Source organism: Mesitornis unicolor, unplaced genomic scaffold, assembly GCF_000695765.1.
Source record: "Mesitornis unicolor isolate BGI_N332 unplaced genomic scaffold, ASM69576v1 scaffold6032, whole genome shotgun sequence".
Taxonomy (NCBI): domain Eukaryota; kingdom Metazoa; phylum Chordata; class Aves; order Mesitornithiformes; family Mesitornithidae; genus Mesitornis; species Mesitornis unicolor.
The window spans coordinates 89,839-107,117 of NW_010168388.1; the positions used below are offsets into that span (position 1 = coordinate 89,839).

The 17,279-nt window shown below is 42.3% G+C and overlaps 1 protein-coding gene across 1 annotated transcript; it reads left to right on the forward strand.

The window, feature by feature from the left end:
• Positions 1-435: 435 nt before the first annotated feature.
• On the forward strand, positions 436-13,328 carry PAG1 (phosphoprotein membrane anchor with glycosphingolipid microdomains 1). The gene is made up of 6 exons (XM_010178991.1): positions 436-560; positions 2,190-2,241; positions 2,780-2,876; positions 5,741-6,339; positions 10,872-10,931; positions 12,894-13,328. Exons 1-6 carry the CDS (start codon positions 436-438, stop codon positions 13,242-13,244), a joined length of 1,284 nt encoding a protein of 427 aa, XP_010177293.1. The 3' UTR covers positions 13,245-13,328.
• The last annotated feature ends 3,951 nt before the right edge of the window (positions 13,329-17,279 follow it).

Below are 17,279 nucleotides of genomic sequence, written 5' to 3' on the forward strand. Positions count from 1 at the left end.
CTCCCTTTTGTATGAAGTTAACAAATATCACTGCCAAATAGACTACTCTGTCCCTTAAAGTGGATTTATAAACTTTTCCTCAAAATACAAGTACAGAGATACTGTACTACCTTTTTTCATGTGTTGAGATTGTAGATAGGTAACAGCTTGCGTTAATATTTGACAAGGTTTGTTGTATGGCACTGTCAGAAATGTAACTGAAAAGCTCTTTGACTGCCTGGCTTGTACTTGAAACTGGTTTTATTTGTAAGATCTGGATCTGAAAATCTCTCTTGACAGATTTGTAGTTGTCAGGTCCATTATCGTCAAAATCTGTATTAACTTCTAACCATGTTTTTGTTTCTGCAGAAGCAGAGCGTGTGCGCAGCACAGATGCCAGCCTTCTCTGAGGAGTAACCTCTTCATCCCCCAGTGACGCCAGCTCCCGCTCACGCCATGGGGCCAGAGGGTGGTTTCCTAGGCAGTGGACAGGTCCACATCATCCTGTGGGGAAGTTTGGCAGCCATGACAACGCTCTTGTTTCTCACCTTCCTCATCTTCCTCTGCTCCAGCTGCAACAGGTAAGGCTCAGCAGCTTAGGAGCCAGGAATGGTTCTTCAGTCAAGTAGTGCGGGGATTGAAATTAGCTTCAGTAATAACTAATTAGCAAGAAACACTGAGGACTTACATTGACTTGTATCTATATTGACCCCCTATATTGGTACAAGGTGTGTCTACAGAAGGCCTTGGTTTTCAGTAGGATTTCTTTAATGCAAAAACAGTCATGGGCAAGACCAGATCCCAGAAGTTGGCTGAAACCCTAAAAACCATAAGCTGAAACTTGTCATTTCATGTGATTCAGGAGAAATACTTTCATAAGATGTTCAGTGACATTTCAGTATCTTCCTATTCATCACAATTTCCTGTGATAGCTGTGTAAAAATTGTAAAGTATTTTAGTATGTATTTTTCATTTATTCAAAAGTATAAAACCTATTTTAAACAACCTTAAGCCCACAGACACTGCATTTAGGCACCATGTTTTGTCTTCTAACACTCCAGTCCTTGAAATATCTCTAGAAAGATGTTTTTAAAACAGAGTCAAACCACTGAGTATGTCCTCGCAGTTACAGAGGTACACTGTAAGAAACTATCTGGTGATGCTCTTTAATAAATTCTTGTGTTGCTAGTCTGGATGCAACATCTTTTATTTCAGGTCATTCCGTAGGCCAGGTTGTTTATGCATAAATGCAATTATGCAAAACTGTTTCCTAGCTTACTCTTCAAAAATGTTTGAGGACATAGCAAACTGAACAAAATCTGCTCTTTCTAAAATGTCAGAGTCAAAAAACATTCCAGAGAGGAAATTAAGTATTTGTAAACTTTAACTCTGCCCTGCACTGATGCAGCCTTACTTGCTCTGTTTTCGTATTTCCCAGTTAGGGAGAACTTTAACAGTTGCTAACGTGGGAAGTACGATGCATTGAAGACTTCAGAAGAAGCACAGATTTCATATTGTCAATATTTTCTCACCTTTTTACTTGCCTTTTCATCTAGGGGAAGGACTATTATTATTTGAAGCTTACAGTTTATTACATTATTTCAGAATAAGAGCTGTGTTTCCAAAATGGTAAAAACTGGAAATGTGATCGATACTTGGAGTCCTAAGAAGTACCTGGTGAAGCAAGTTTCATTTTAAATTTAAGACCTCTGCTCCTATGAAATGTGTAAGCCTTCTTGAACGGCTCATGCTTTTTATTAATCATAACTAGCATCCCAGGTGGGAGTAGGGTGGATTTTGTGGGTCTTTTCTAAGTCTTCACAGGATACACACCTGTTTCTGACACAGTTTAAGGAACTCCCTGAATCATGTATCTCATGTATCATTGAGCATTTCAGATATGATAAAATTGAGGATAATATTATTTTGATTATCATCAGTTACTCCTTACTGTGATCATACAGTGAAGACAAAAAAGGTTTGTGTGTGTTTATGGTACCTCTTCAGATGTGTTCATCACCGCCCTGCCTCAATGGTTAACTTACATAGGGTCATACCAGTCCCTGTAATAATTTTCAGTTATTCTCAATATTTTCAATATTATTGTGAATCACAGTTCTGTTCCCTGCAGGTGTGTAAGTTCTATTAAGGATTGGCATTTGTACGTTTGCATAATCTGTAGTAACAGTTCAAACGTCTTTTTCATTAAGGGAAAAGAAGGCCAAACACCAGAATGGAGATCATGAAAATCTGATGAATGTGGTGAGTATTTGTTTCTGGCAGCTGGTGTCTGTCTTGTGGTTGGTTTGTACCAAGCTGCTTGCAGAATGCTGCAGGTTGGAATATAGCTTAGGGATTTGGAGATGGTTGAGCAAGGGAAAAGTCGCAGAACAGGAAGAGGAAGAGAACTGATGAAGACCCTGATAATCTGTGCTTCCTCAATGCTCTTTTTGCCACTGCTGTACTCCAGATCTTCTGCCTTTCTTTCACTCCTTTTGCAGTTCAAGTGCAGTGTACCCTTTGTCAGCTGCTGACTTCTCACGGGTTAAAGCCCTGCTAATGTCTATTACCATAAAGGTTGGAAGGGAGATCACTCTGGACATACTTGCATTCATTTGGTTTAACATCTGTGTACACAGGCACCTAAATCTTTGAGTACAGTCAGTATGGTTTGACTCTCCTGCCAGTAGTACCTGTGAGTCAGAGCTCCTGAGATCAGAATGAAATTCATCGCATATCTATTTATGTAAACATTTATGCTGATCCAACGGTGATTAGATCTCACTAATTTGTGTTGCAGCCTTCCGACAAGGAGGTGTTCAGCCACTCAATCACAAGTTCGGCTACAGAGCCCGCTCCAAGCAGTGACCAGAATGGGGCGCTCAGCAACGGCGAGGGTGAGTAGCACAGCCCCTGCGGGCGGGATGGACAAGCGGCACCATCCCCTTGTGCACAGCTCCCACCTTAGTTGCACATTGGTGATCCCTCAAGTCTAGGTTTCTAGCCATCAGCTTTCCAAGAGCACAGTCATGCCATGAATACCCTGCGTTTCCCCCTGCTCACCTCTAGAGGTCTGACAACGGATCAGCTGCTGCGTCCCAGGGCAGTGGCAGGGTGTGCAGCTCTCCAGAGGGCAGTCAGTCCTCTTTGCACAGGACATAACTCGCACAAAACTTATTATCAATTTAAAACTGCAGTGAGCATGATTGCCTTGCTGGGAAATCAGTACCCCAAACCATGGAGATGTTGGTGTTTTAGGCTGCATCTCCACTTGGAGATGTGCTGCGGCACAGCCCTACACCCTGGCTCTCAGTCAACGCCAGCCAACACTGGTAAGGTGCTCAGGTTCTCCTCTGGGCCACCACGCTACTCCTGCAGATTAACAAGGCCATCAAGCAAAGACTCTGGTGTTCCCTGATCACGGCCAGCTATGGAGTTAGGATATGACCAGAAGATGCAGTTGTACCTCAAAGCTTCACTCCTGGAAATGTTTCAGGTCCTCCTCCAGGGACTACAGCTTTGGATCATAGTCCCATGCTGTGCGAGGCTGACGTTTGTATTATTGTATTTTAGAAAACAGGCAACGTAAACAGGCTTCCTTTTTTCCCCCTTTAGTCTTTGCTTTGCTGAATGCTCAAAATGATTCACAGTGAAATATCACTGGAAAATATTTTACTCAGCTGTTCCTAAAAATAAACTTGGTCTCAGCTCAGAGCCACTGGGAGCCAACTGTTGTCTCCACACTAGGCACCGACACCGTGGGCTGTGCTCCTCATCTCCTGCCTCCTCATCTCACTGTGTGCAGCTGGAGACTGAGCTGTTCAGTCTTTTCCCCTCAGGGACAAGGATCCAAAGGAATTTCTAAACTTTGTTTTCACAGCTAATTGCTGCTCCCACCCATTGGCTTACATACGTAGGTGTGTGGCTCACCAAGGGCTGCGATGCACAAAGCCCTGCAGAAGTGTTGCCACATGTGCAGCTGTCAAAGCTGCTACTGAAAGGCATGCTGTCAACCAGCAGACAGTTTTCAGACTGTCTGATATTACTCAGCTTACGCTCTGATAAACAACACTTCTGAATAACAGGGACCAATGTGCTTTAATTTATTATTTGTACTTCATGCATTCTTTTTGTTAATAGCTCTTGCAGCACCATGAAATGTTGGGTTTTTTTCCTTTACCCAACCTGCCAGCATTGTGTTTATCTATGCCAACCCCTAATCTGTGCCAACCTCTTATCCATGCCAACCTCTTCTGTGTCACTACCTATAACTACAGGAGCAGAGAAATGTGAGCTCTCATTTATCATCCCAGGCTAAACAGAGTGGCTGCTCTCTGGAGCCTGTGACAGTGCTCTGCATAGCACAGAAAACCCCGAGAGCAAGCACCAGAAGGGGAAAACAAGTTCCAGCCTCTCCAGGCCAGTTCTTGATGTTCGTGAGGCAGTCTTCAGGCACTCTGGGTAGTGACAAGGACACCTTCAGTCCTAGTCAGGAGGCAATAGGACACTTCCTCCTATTCCTCCCTAGTTGCATGAAGGAGGCAGGTGAATGGAGGACACTTTCCTTTTCTTCTCCTCCCATCTCCCATTCACACAGCGATCACCATCTCACACCCCCAGTTCCATCTCAAGTTTTGCTGTCAGGGTACAGCTCCCTGCAGGTGCTGACTGCGTGAGTCTGCATGCCCTGAGAACAAGAGAAAGCAACATCCATGACCACCACCAAATCAAGGGTACTGATTGCTTCAGCATCACTTTCTGTCATCATGTCAGAATGAATGAGTTCATTTTGCTGAGAAAGTATCGTAGGAACTCTATTAAGAAAAGTAAAGCTATTTGGAAGAGATTTTTCAAAGAAATGGTGTAATGAAAAGTTACATACCCTATACTGCCTGAAACATGCTTGTCAGTGTCCATGTATACATCCCTGAATGCAGGCAAATGTCATCCATGTGCACTGTAAAATGAGACGTCCCATAGATTTCGGTCCTTAATGCCCTTTAGTGACAGTGAAGTGTGACTCGCTTCTGGGACTTAAAATAACATGTTCTGCCTAACACTACTTTCTGAAGTCTAGTCTTTTGTGCATATGGCTGGCTCGTTAGTAGGTTGTCAACCTACATTATGTGCTGCGAGACTAAGAGAAGCATGGCATAGCCTTGCAGCAAGGAGCTTCTGGTGTAGCGTGCAGTGAGGCTGCCTGGGGCAGGGCTGAGCAAGGTGGGATTCAGGTGAGAATCTGGCCAGCGTGTTACACAAGGTGAGGCCTGGGTAGGGAGGAAGCAGGATTTGTTTCCTTTTTGATTCTAAAGAATAGGGAAATGGAAAGAGGAAAATTGAACAAGGCTTTTTTTAAAGGCACTTGGCTTGAGGGCGCCCACCAGTGTTCCCCAGCTGAGACTACTGAGCAGTCTGTAAGCATGTGGTATAACCAAATACAGCTGAACATCCATGCACACCTGCACCTACCCACCCATCCCCTGTTCTTACTGTGAATGCTGTTGCTACATAATGTGACTTGGGGGTGCACAGGGTATTTAAGGTGTTGTAAGAAAGATATTTTAACAGTAGAGTGCAGGAATCTCTGTAACTGAAACCTTTTGATAAACAAAAAGCATAATGAGCACTTCACATTTTCAGGCATTGGTATCATTTATCCTTTGCAATGAGACACAAAACCAAAGTGATGTAGGGAGCACCAAATCACACTCACCTCGTAGTTATGCATTTGTTTTAAATACTGCTTTGTACTTTTCTCTAGTACTCTCAGAGGACAGTACAACTGCCTGTATCCAGCCTTATGAAGAAGTACAGACATCTGTCTCTGATCTGCTAGATCCACAGGATAGTCTTGGAAAGTCTCTAAAATGTCACCAGAGTCGGGAACTACCCAGTATTCCCCCTAACACCACCATGGAAACCATCATCTCAGCTAGAAATGCAGAAATTGATCCAAGTCTTGCAATGGAAGGGCCTTATGAAGTCTTGAAAGACAGCTCCTCTCAGGAGAACATAGTTGAAGACTGCTTGTATGAAACTGTGAAGGAAATTAAAGACGTTGGAGCAGCAGCCAGCATGGAAGGGAGCTGTAACAGCAAATCAAAGGCTTCACTGACAGTTTCTGAAGGTCAGAATCAGATTCCTGAGTGCAGAATTGAATCAGCGGAATATGCATCTGTAGACCGAAATAAAAAGAGTCGCCAAAGTGCTAATTCAGAAAGCCCTCTTGACAACACACCAGATGTAGAGGATGAGCTTCCCCCTCCGGTACCCATGAAACTTCTTGACGAAAATGAGAATGTTCAAGAAAAAGAAGTGGAAGAAGAAGAAATAACAGAAGGAGCAAGTAAACCAGAGAAGGTAAATGCTGGAATACTTGTCCTTGTCAAACAGCCAGATAATGATAGAGAACATGTGGGTGGGAGAGGATTTGTTTTTTAAATAACTAAAAAATGCCAAGAAAAAAAAACACTCAAGGTGTACAAAAATAGGGAAATGTGAAAATATACAGTATGGTCTTCGCATTATAGGCAGGTACTCATTCGATTGCAGCCTATATTTTGGATTGCCGCAGTATGCACTTCATAAGGCTTTTCCCAGATACTGTCCAGAAATTGCACAGGAGGCTTCTGCCTCTTTGTTTAATGGTATTGCACTTATGGGAGCTATTACAATATTATCCAGTATCTCTTGTCAGCATCCATATCTTGTTCAGAATACTTCCCTTGGCTTTGTTTCCTAATGAAACCTCAATTTACAAAAAGGAGAGGGGGGCATTCTTGGTGGATACCCTAACTTAGGATGTGCCTCCTTTGCTGGGCCACATTGGCTCAGCTGTGTTGGGTATCTGCTCGTGGCAACTCCTCTCGTCTCTCTCTGTAGGAGAGAGGGACAGAAGGAGAGAGAGATTGCAACTGTAGGCTTTTATATTTGTCAAATTCTCTGTGTCAGCCGTAAACAGAGTAGTTAACTTCTACCAGCTGAAATCATGGGCAAAAGTTAATGTTTTCTCAGCAGCTTGTTCTTTCTGCCAGTCTAGGGACAAGTTAGTGGTGAACTTTTTGCAAAAACAGAATGATGACATTTTCAATAAGTTCTTTTCCCATTTTTAGTTTTTCGCCAGAATTGATTTTGAGGATGTTTGCAGATCATTGCACAGAGTTCTCACAAATTGCTGGGTTTGCATTTTTCAGAAGTAGTTCAGATAACTTGTTGTTAATTGTGAATTAAAGAACTGCGATTTTAGCAGGTTATTACAATTTTGGTGTTTGAGTTATCAAATAGTACTAGGAATTGATGAAAATTTAAAAAAAATCCTTAGGGTGTGATGTGACATTTTAATGTGAACATTTACCTGAAAAATCACAGCAGAGCTGAGGTATTGTTACTTGTTTCTGGTTGTTCTCTTATTTGAAGTGTTTCAGTAATCCAGGCATAGGGCAGAAAAATACTCTGTTAAAGGTAACTGACTAAACAAGAGATATATAAAGTGCAATAGAGTCAAAATTAATAAACTGAAGACTAAGCATAACCTAAAAATTGTTTATCCAGACTCTTCAGTGCACCTTCGTACAAATAACAAGCTCGTTTAGTAGAAAATTAAGATGTGATTGTCAACAATAATCCCCCCTCCCAAATTCAGGCCACATGGAATTTCTAATTAAACTTTTAGAGAAACAGCTTTCCCTAACAGTGGCGTTTTTCCTACCAGGTGTGAAAAGGCCTGCAGAAAATCATTGTATTTCCCAGGCACCAATGTAAAGGAAAAAGCATTTGCTGCTCTGTAGCTCCCCAGCACACCGTGTACACAGTGTCAGTAACTGCAAGGAGTGGGAATTGATTAAAACGGTTCAGGTTTTGAAGGATTAATCAAGAGATGACATACGTGGTCCCTTAAGTACCAGGAGAAAGGTGTTTGTCTAATTAAAATTTATTCAGAGCTAAAGCCATCCCGAGTTAAAGCTTCGCAGCACCAGATCCTTCCCGCACTTCTGCTGGGTACATGCATTATGCATCGAAGCGTGCGCCTGTCCTGTCCTTGAGAGCTCCAGCTGCAGCAGAGCTGGAAATGGTAATTGATGGAATATATAAATGTCATTATTGTTGGCATTGTGTTGGGAGGTGGTTGCAGGATTGTTTTTCTGTTGCGATGATGATAATTTTTCCCTCTATTTTGCTGCTTCAAACAATGCAGAGCAATGCCTTTTTTTTTTCTGATGCGGCAACCAAAACCAAGATGTTTATGGAAATGGCTGTTATGTTGATAACTCTTTTAGTTAAACAGACTCCATAGGGGTCCCTTTTTGCTTCCTCTCTTGTGAGGCTACTTAGATGCCTTGCTTAACATGGCACCCGTATCCCAAACTTTCAGCCTTCCGTCCTGACCCTGATGAAGACAGAGGTTGGGTGTAAGTCATGTGAGTTTCTCTTACTACAATTTGGCTTTGCTTTAGTATGGCACAGAGAAGGTAATGCAGGGAGGCTGCCCGTAACTGAGACTTGTACATGCCAACAGAGGACAGACCACATCCAGGCTGTTTCCATCTGACCCTGTAACAGAGGGCAGCCAGGATGATCTTTAGCCCATACCAGTTCCTGAAGCACGCTCACCTCAGAGAGAGCTAGGAAGACCAGGCCAGAGACTGTACCAGTGTTGTAACAGCATGAAAAGGATAAAGGATCCTTTCAGGAGCCAGACCAGAGTGAAAATTCATTATCTAAATTGGCTATTGACTGTGACCCAGCCAAATCCTTTGGAAAGTTTTGGTGAAGAAAGACACCTTTAATAGTACATTGCCTCTTAAGGTTCCTATCACCTGGAAAAAAATGGACATGGTTCTTCTAATAGAACCAGAGAGGCTGAAGAGTTTTTCTTTAGCTTCCTTTTTAATTAAAGAAATGAAGTACAGATCTCCTTTTCCACCCAGAGTGAGCGCTGGTAGAAATGCTCTGCGTGTGTGCATTTGGCTGCTGCCCTCTGATGCCAGACTTGTGCAGCCTGAGGATGGGCAAAGCATCTTTTACAAATGCACCAGAAGAGAATGCTCTTCTTGTTCTGGTGCCCCAGTCAGGAGCAGCAGCTGAGCCAGAGAGCAAAAAAATCCATTGCTGTCGAGGAACAAAAGGAAAGTGGAAGGCAAATAAGGACACATACTGTTTGTGTTGCTGCTCTTGAGGTTTCAAGGATTAGTTATAATATTGCTAGGTGCAAAATGTTTAGGAGCATCTATTTCTTTTTTCAGTTTCCAAGATGACAATATCCTTCAAAATTGATGTGTCACAGGTTTCATACTTAGAAGGAAGAACGCTAGGTCCCAGGCAAACATGAACAGGATTGACCGCACCCTGGGGGAATTGTCAGTACTTGAGCAGGAAAATAGAAGGAGTCCTGACACGTGGTGCTTACAGATACACTGATGAGAGAAAACCAGTGCAGAATTTTGCAAGCACATATTTGTTTTAATGTGTGAAGACAAAACCGTAACTTACTCCTCAACACAAAAAATATCCTGTGAATGAGAAAGACTGAACTGCTGTAGTAAGGCAGATCTAATAAGAGGCCAAAATACATTTGAACTTCTCCTTTTTCTTTTCTTTTTTTTTTGTGAGTAAACAAACCACAGGTTAGAGAGCTCATTCTCCAGGCAGCAAGAAAGAAGCGAGGGAGTTGTTAGGTGTGAGGGAAGCCCCCCAGGGAGTAGCAGAGAGACCTCAGTGCGCTTTGGGTCAGGGTCTCCATCAGAAGTGCCCCAGGGGTCTGAAGCTTGACATTTACCAGAAGTAAAAACACTGAGAAGAGGGGAAGAAGGAAAGAATCTGTTGTAATGAGCCTCTGTGGAAAAAAGGTCTTGTGTGTCTAGTGTGTGCCTGGAAGCCGTATTTGATTGACTGAGCTAAAAATAGCTCTGCTGCTCCACCGTGGTCTGCACTGGGGGAGGTCTGAAGTATTTTAGGTGGAGAATTTGTGTGAAACTCCAAAATACAGCCCATTACAAGCAGTACTGGAAGGGTCCCTCTCAGTCACGGTGGAGCAAGTGTCCAGCAAAGCCCTCTCACCCCAATGGGGAGGAATCACATCGTGAGGCCGCTGTGAGGCAGCCAGGGTCTTTGTTGCCATAAAGGTCCTCAGACATTCTTCGTAAGAGCAAAATGCTTTTCCCTCAATGTTTCGTCACCTAATTTCTACATGACGCTTTACGTGCTTGAAGTTAGACTCAACACCAGACCAAGCCCTCCGTCCTTCAGTACCTTTGCTCTGTGAGCTGGATCCAGGCAGATGCTTTGAAGGTCTTGCTGCCCATCTCAGGGTGGGTTGCAGAGCAGGTCTCATCCGTGTTGGCGGTCTCAGTGGGTGTGAGGCAGTGCTGCTGTGCACCTCTGCACAGCTGCTGCATTTCGTGGGTGAGGAGGACACGATGACTCGCTTGCAGCACTTCCAGGACCCACTGACTAAAGGACAGTAATCATCACGAAGGTGCCAGTTGAGTATTGTCCTCCTGTCATCTAAAAGCATACCTGAAAATCAGGTGGAAAGCCTACTAGTGTGTCACAACAGCTGACTTTTGGTTGTTCAGAAGCCTTTGCAAGCTCTTTCTTGCTTCATTAGCAGTGTAAAGGCAGGGATACAGAGGAACAGAGTTTGTTTTAACCATTACATTATTTTTACCCTTTCCAGGTCAGGACAAGAGCAGTTGCATTAAAAACCTCTATAACCTCAGGGCTGTTATCTTCAGAGATATACTCTGGATATTAGAGATATTAGCTACATAAAATGGAACTAGTGAGGAAATGACCATAAAATATAATGTATTGATTGTAATGGGAGGGTTTTATTATAGGTTTCACACCGTTGACTGGTAATGAGCCTTTTTTCTTTCTTCCTTTTTTTACAGAGGCTTAGTTCAATGTCTTACAAGTCTCGAGAGGAAGATCCATCTCTTACAGAAGATGAGGTAGGTTTCTTGCACAAAATTCAATAACTAACTAGAGACCTTTTTTCAGGCAGAAATTAGCATAAGCTCTGCATGATTAAGCAGGATCGAAGAAAGGTGAAATTTGTCTGAAGGGAAAATGAAAGCCAAAGTTTCTCTGCACAGACTTTGTACTGCTACGTTCCTAAAACCAGAAGTATTCTGTAACAGGACAGTAGATTAAGAAAAAAATGCCAGAAAATAATGGGAGGCCACAATTAGTTGGGGCAGCTTCTTGATTTGGATGACAAACTCTATTTAAGAATAATAATCATCAGCCTTTAGAAACGTGATCCATCTTCCCCAGGCAAAGTGGGGCTCTGGGAAATAAACAGAAGCACAATAAAAGCACTGGAACATAAACTGTTCTTTAAAATGTTTGTTAGTCAAATAAATAGAGGAGACTGAAACAAAGACAGAAAAGTTAAACAGAAATAAGGTTGCTTGTGATCATCTCCAATGCACCCGTGCAATTTATAAATACGTTCTCTGAACATAAAAGTAAACACAACCTTGGCAATGTGCTGAGTGAGCTAATGCTTACTGCTGGGAGAAGCGCTCCCAGACATCAATGGATAAATTGATCCTTGAGCTGGGTTTGTGTAACTTCTTGCCAGAAATTATGGATGACCAGAAAAGCCATTTTTTGTTTGGTTGGCTGAAGTCAGTAAAAAGTGAGGAGTATTGCCATCTGCAATTGGATGTCTCTCTTTATAAAAACAAAATTTAAAAAAATGCAGAATTAATAGAAGCGATCTGGTTCATCTGTACCACTCACTGTTGCTTAATGGTAATGGATATTTTCATGCCCATCTACTATTTTAATTGGTTTGGTACAAACCCAGAGCAGCTTTGCATGCTGGGGAAAGACTATAAACGTAACAGAAGAGCTATGTGGCAATTGCAGTGCTAGGTAGCAGAGGAGCAGCAGCATTTCGGCCATCTGCCCTGTGCACTTGGACTGGGAGAGGGAGTCAAGAGTCGCTCCCTGAGCTTGGCATCAGCCCCGGTGAGCCATGAGTGGATGCACATATGTGGGCATGGGCTTCTCCTTCACCTCTTTATGAAGGGCGTCCTTCATGCACTTTTTTAAGCATAGCACCTCTTCAGAGGGGATTTTTACAGCTAGTAGTGAGACTCTCCACCCTCTCTTGTGTAGTGGAGAGGTTTCAGTCTCTGGTCTTAAGTTCTGATATGCAGCGACTGAGATGCAGCTTCTCTTTGTAGGCAGAGTTTAGTAAATACAACAGACCCTGTGTATCAAGATCGGCACTGACTAGTTGCTGTTTGCTGGTGTGGGCAATTTATCTCCTGATTTTTAATGTTCTCTTTACATGATGGTGCCTCCTTGGTCCTGCCTATAAACACAACAAATAACTACTCTCCTTTTGGGGTGTCTCTAAAAGCAGAAAAGTAGCCACTACCAATAATAAGAATAAGAATAAGAATAAGAATAAGAATAAGAATAAGAATAAGAATAATAGCAGCAACAACAACAACAACAATAATTTTAAAACCCCAAAGGATCAGACAGCATCATTCTCCTACATTGCAGCAGCTAAACCTGATCATCCCTTTGATGTCTGTCTCCCCACTGAACCCAAGCTGGCTCCAGGACTACAGCAAAACTTGCAAGAGCTCCTGCTAACAGAACCATTCCCTTTTGTCCTGGGCCTAATTTATCTGCAGGGGATTTATGTTCAAAGAATTTTTACATTTATAAACTTTTTTTATAAAGCATTCTTTTTTGAACAAAAATGAATTTATAAATGCATGCCAGAAAAACAAAGATTTGTAAGAAACCTTTTTTAATGTAAGAAAGAGTAAGTTTTTTATGCAAAAATCCCGTCCTTTCTTAAGTAACAAACATGGTGGAAGGGGTACAAACAGGCACACAAGCTTTATGCCATGCTTGAATACTCAGCAGGTGTCTCTTTCTCCTAGATCTCTGCCATGTACTCATCGGTGAGTAAGCCGGGACAGGCCATCAAGGCACTGGATTCTCCTTACACCTGTATTCAAGAAATTGCATCTCAGAGGTCCCCATCGGTTTGCAGTGGCCTCTATGCAAGTGTGAAGGACTTTGAAAACACCCTAAATACTACCACTGTGCCTCAGTCAGCAGACAGACCGAACGGGGAGCTGGAGCCTGACTATGAAGCGATCCAGGCAGTGAGCCATGAAGAAGACAGGACCTTTTCTGTGCCTAACACAAACCACACTGCTCTTTCGGGAGAGAATGACTATGAGAGCATAGGGGACTTGCAGCACCACAGGGATTTCACCAGACTCTAACCACTCCGGCAGGCAGATTTCAGCAGTTATCTTACCCACTGGTATTTTCAAAGGAACACGTGAAACACAGAGAGGGAAGTGCTTCTCCTTTTGAGGAACAAAGCTCAGTAGAGAACAAAAGCTGTGAAGAAGCAGCGTACGTTTCAGCTGGGGTGTGATACCCTTAGGTTGTCTGGGTGGTGGATAGAGGCTCACAGAAAAGGGTACGTCAGGTTGAAATGATGACCAGGACAACGTACAGGCTTCTTTATTGTTAGCTCTATGATGACCAGAATTTGGGAAGGAGTGCCGTGCTTGTCATCCTGATAGGATTACATACCAAAAGGACTGCCTTTACACAAAGCTAGCTTTTCATCTTTGAAGATTATTTTATGTCATTTGCTTCAAAGTGTTTTTTCAAGCATCATTTTTCATTCAAGTTCAGGCACCCACTTCGCTGAGCAGATCATGGATCATCATACCTCAACTCAGACTTAGGTTGCAGGGCTGGGGAAGGTGTGCTCACTTCTGTGTATTTTGGGGAGCTCTGTCCACATTCACCACAACTAAAGCGCAAACAGCAGCACTTCACTTCACAAGGGTCCTATGCCAAATGTACTTGAATTCGTTCTGTCACCTTTTTCTTACTTTTTTTAATGTCAAGTGCTGTAGAACGTGATTTGCAATATTTGAGGTGTGTACTGGTATTTGTAGGGTTTTTGTTTGATTATTTGTGAAATACTGCTTTAAAATGGCAAGTGACACCCTTAGCGATCTTGCTCCATTCCCCTCTTGCGCACATATGTATCTATGTGTACACACACCAAGCAATTGTCACATTGCAAAAAGTTGTGCAAATGGATGTGTTGGCATAATGTTTAGTCTACCCTTAATAGTATTGAGTCATCTTTTGAAGTATTTTGCCCTTTTTTAAGACTTAAAATATTTTGTTCAACTGTTTTATTATACAGGAAAATGTATTTACTGTGTTGAGTGGATATTTTTTATTTTTACAACATATTTTTCATCTTCAAAATTTTTGTGGATTAACTTTCTGTTTTATGTAACAGTAGAAACCCCATTCTTTGATCGGGCTTTGTTTAGTTTTCCTTTTTCCCCCCATTTTGAAATATGTAAATGAACTTTGGATTTTTTTAGGTTTTGCTGAGCAGGGATGTGAAAATGCCCTGCTGGGTTTTAAGCTCAAAATAATGGAGTCTGTGTAAAAGAACACTGGCAAAGGGCAAAAAAGAGACAGAGAGGGAGTGGAATTCAGTCTTGGATAGCCACTGGTCCTCCTTGTTCCTCTGCTAAAGGAGCAGGAGGGTGACCAAGAGCTTCTTGGGGCTCTGACAAGCAGTTTCAAAGCCACCATCTTTCGAAGATGCAAAGTTATTCTGTTACTTTTGAAAACAGAGTGCAGTGCTTTGATGAAATAAGTAGATACTGGCTTGGTACTTTTGTTTTCTTCAATGGTACAGTAGTACAAGAATAGTCCAGCTGGCATTGTGTGATACGCATTTGTACACACTTGTACACATATATGTGGGCATATATCCCCATGTATATACGCACACAGATGTAATTTAGGCACAAGAATAAATTATGGGGCAAACTTGGTACCATTTAAATAACGTTCACATACATAGTATTTGGCACGATGCTTGAAAAGTAGTTTATTTTCAATTCAAAATAAACAGTACATAAACTGAGGTTGGCTTATTCCATAGTAGCCTACAATGGGTTTAGTTGCAGTTCACTTGGTACTGGATTTTTATATATTGGGTTGAGTCCCTCTCAGATCACTGGCCAGCACTCAGCATTACATGGTACTATGAAGTGCAAACACCGATCTGGTTACGCACACATATTAGAAATCACTTCATAACTGAAAGAAGTGTAGTAATTTATGAGCTTTGCCTGTTAGTAGGATGGCTCTGAGGATCAGTGCAAGTGTGCAAACTCTGACCGTGGGGTGATTTGGACTTTGTGGATCCTGACCACTTGCTTCAGTGCAGTGTGCTTGAGCTATGACTCTTCGCAGTTGTGATCAGGCTACATCTGTCGTGTTCTTGACCATGCTGCCATGCTTCCACCGCTGCAGCACATCCTCTGCATCCACTTCATTGTAATGCTTTTTGAAGCTGACTTCAGTCTTTCTGTCTGGAGTTTCTCCCTCAAAACCAGTTTCTGTTTCTGTTCCCTTGAATGTGAATTCATGAAGTTCGCCTTTGACTGTTCTCTCCTTCTACTTCACACTGTTTAAGGCCAAAGATAAGATGCACCACATTTCAGATCTTTTGTGCCAACTCTGGAGAATTTCTGAAGTTTTTAACTATGTGTTTGCTGTCTGTTCCTTGCTCAGTGGTATGGGTTTATATATGTAGTCTTCAGTCTGACTCCTGCAACTTAGTGGCAGGCATACCCCAACTCCTGACATTCCCAAAAACATCTCAAGATTTAATTGTCCCTTGAGGATTGTCTTACTCGTTGCATGGATGACTGCTTTTGGAGAAACAGAAGCAATGTGAGGTTTGAAAGGTTCACCAGATGCAATTTCAAGACCGGTTTAAAGATAAAAGCTAATGCCAGTTAACCATAGCAAAAAAAAAAAATCCCTTGAACTCTTGATTATAAAATCATAAGGTGCAAAAGAAGAAAATAAGACATCACTATAGAAGTGCCCCCATCAAGACCAGCAAGTCAAAGGAAGGAGGAAGGCTGCCCAGTCGCTCTTTGCAGTCTTTCAGAGCAGAATCAAGAGCGCTGGTTAGGAGGAAGGGATGTGAGACTCAGCACTTCCTTCCTTTTCCACTGTTCTGACAGCTGCTCCTTGAGACCCCCCCAACTTCCATTTCTGCAGTGAGATGCCTTCCCCTCTCTTTTTTCTTTTGTTTCTGTTTTTAACCTGTCTTACACAGCCTCGCACTGGGAGCTGGTACCAAGTCTGCAGTGCTGTGGTGCTGGCACGTTCCTTCCCACTTCAATGACTTTCAGGCTGGTCACAACCTTTTCAGCGACCACCAGACCCTCAGCCTGGTGGGGAAGGACCTCAGACTCTGGATTGCTGCTTGCAACCTGTTATCTGCCCTCAGCTGTTGAGACCCCCTCACATTGGACTCTTGGGAGCTGCAAAAAGGAATTACCCTCCTGAAAAAGCATGTATGGTGGAGTCCGTAACTCCCCTACAATCTCCATTATGCAGTCTAATGCTAAAGAAAAATGGTTTAGAATTCAGTCCAAGGTTCTTAAGTGAATAATTTCATCTCTGGACAAAGAATCAAGCTTCTGTTTTAGTTCCCTTCTTCGAGAAGTAAGATCTGTTTCTTTACTGCTGTTGCCAATGCTTTTTATTCACTAATATATTTGATGGAAAGATTTTCCCAACAGTAATCCCCAAATAGATTAAGCCAACTGTACAGAAGAGGCAGTCTCTTCTACTTGTCTCTTCATTGCTATTTTTTCTCTTTCGCAATATCCCTGAATAAAATGTCAACATCCAAAATTATGTATCTGTTACCCGGTGATCTTTTCTGGGGCAACTTCACACTCTATTTCTGTACCTCCATTTTTTGGCACAACTATATAAAATCTCACATCTGGTTGCCATAGTAAGGCCAAGGCAAGCTGTAATGTGTGTGTGACTATATTATTGAAAAAGTCTTTTCTGATTTCCTTCTGGGAACTGGCAGAAATAGGAAATGCAGTTTGGATGTCTCTTCCATGAATCTGTGTCTCCTGCAAGAGTTGTTCTAACCCCATACCTAAACCAGTCATCCCTTTCTACCACGATGAGCACAGAATTGCTTTCTCAGTCACGGAAAGAAATAGATTCTTGACAGATATCTGTAGCACAGGTGTGTATCTAATGACCATGGTTAGATGAGTAATAGTGCCTTTTTCACTAAGTAGCTAGTACTTCCATACTCTTTTCCCTACTGTGTTAATACAAAACTACAAAGAAACAACCCCCACATTTATTTGTCTAAGTTGGAAACAGCTTTATAAAGACACTTTAAATGTATTTGACCTCAATTAGCCCTACAATAGCAATAC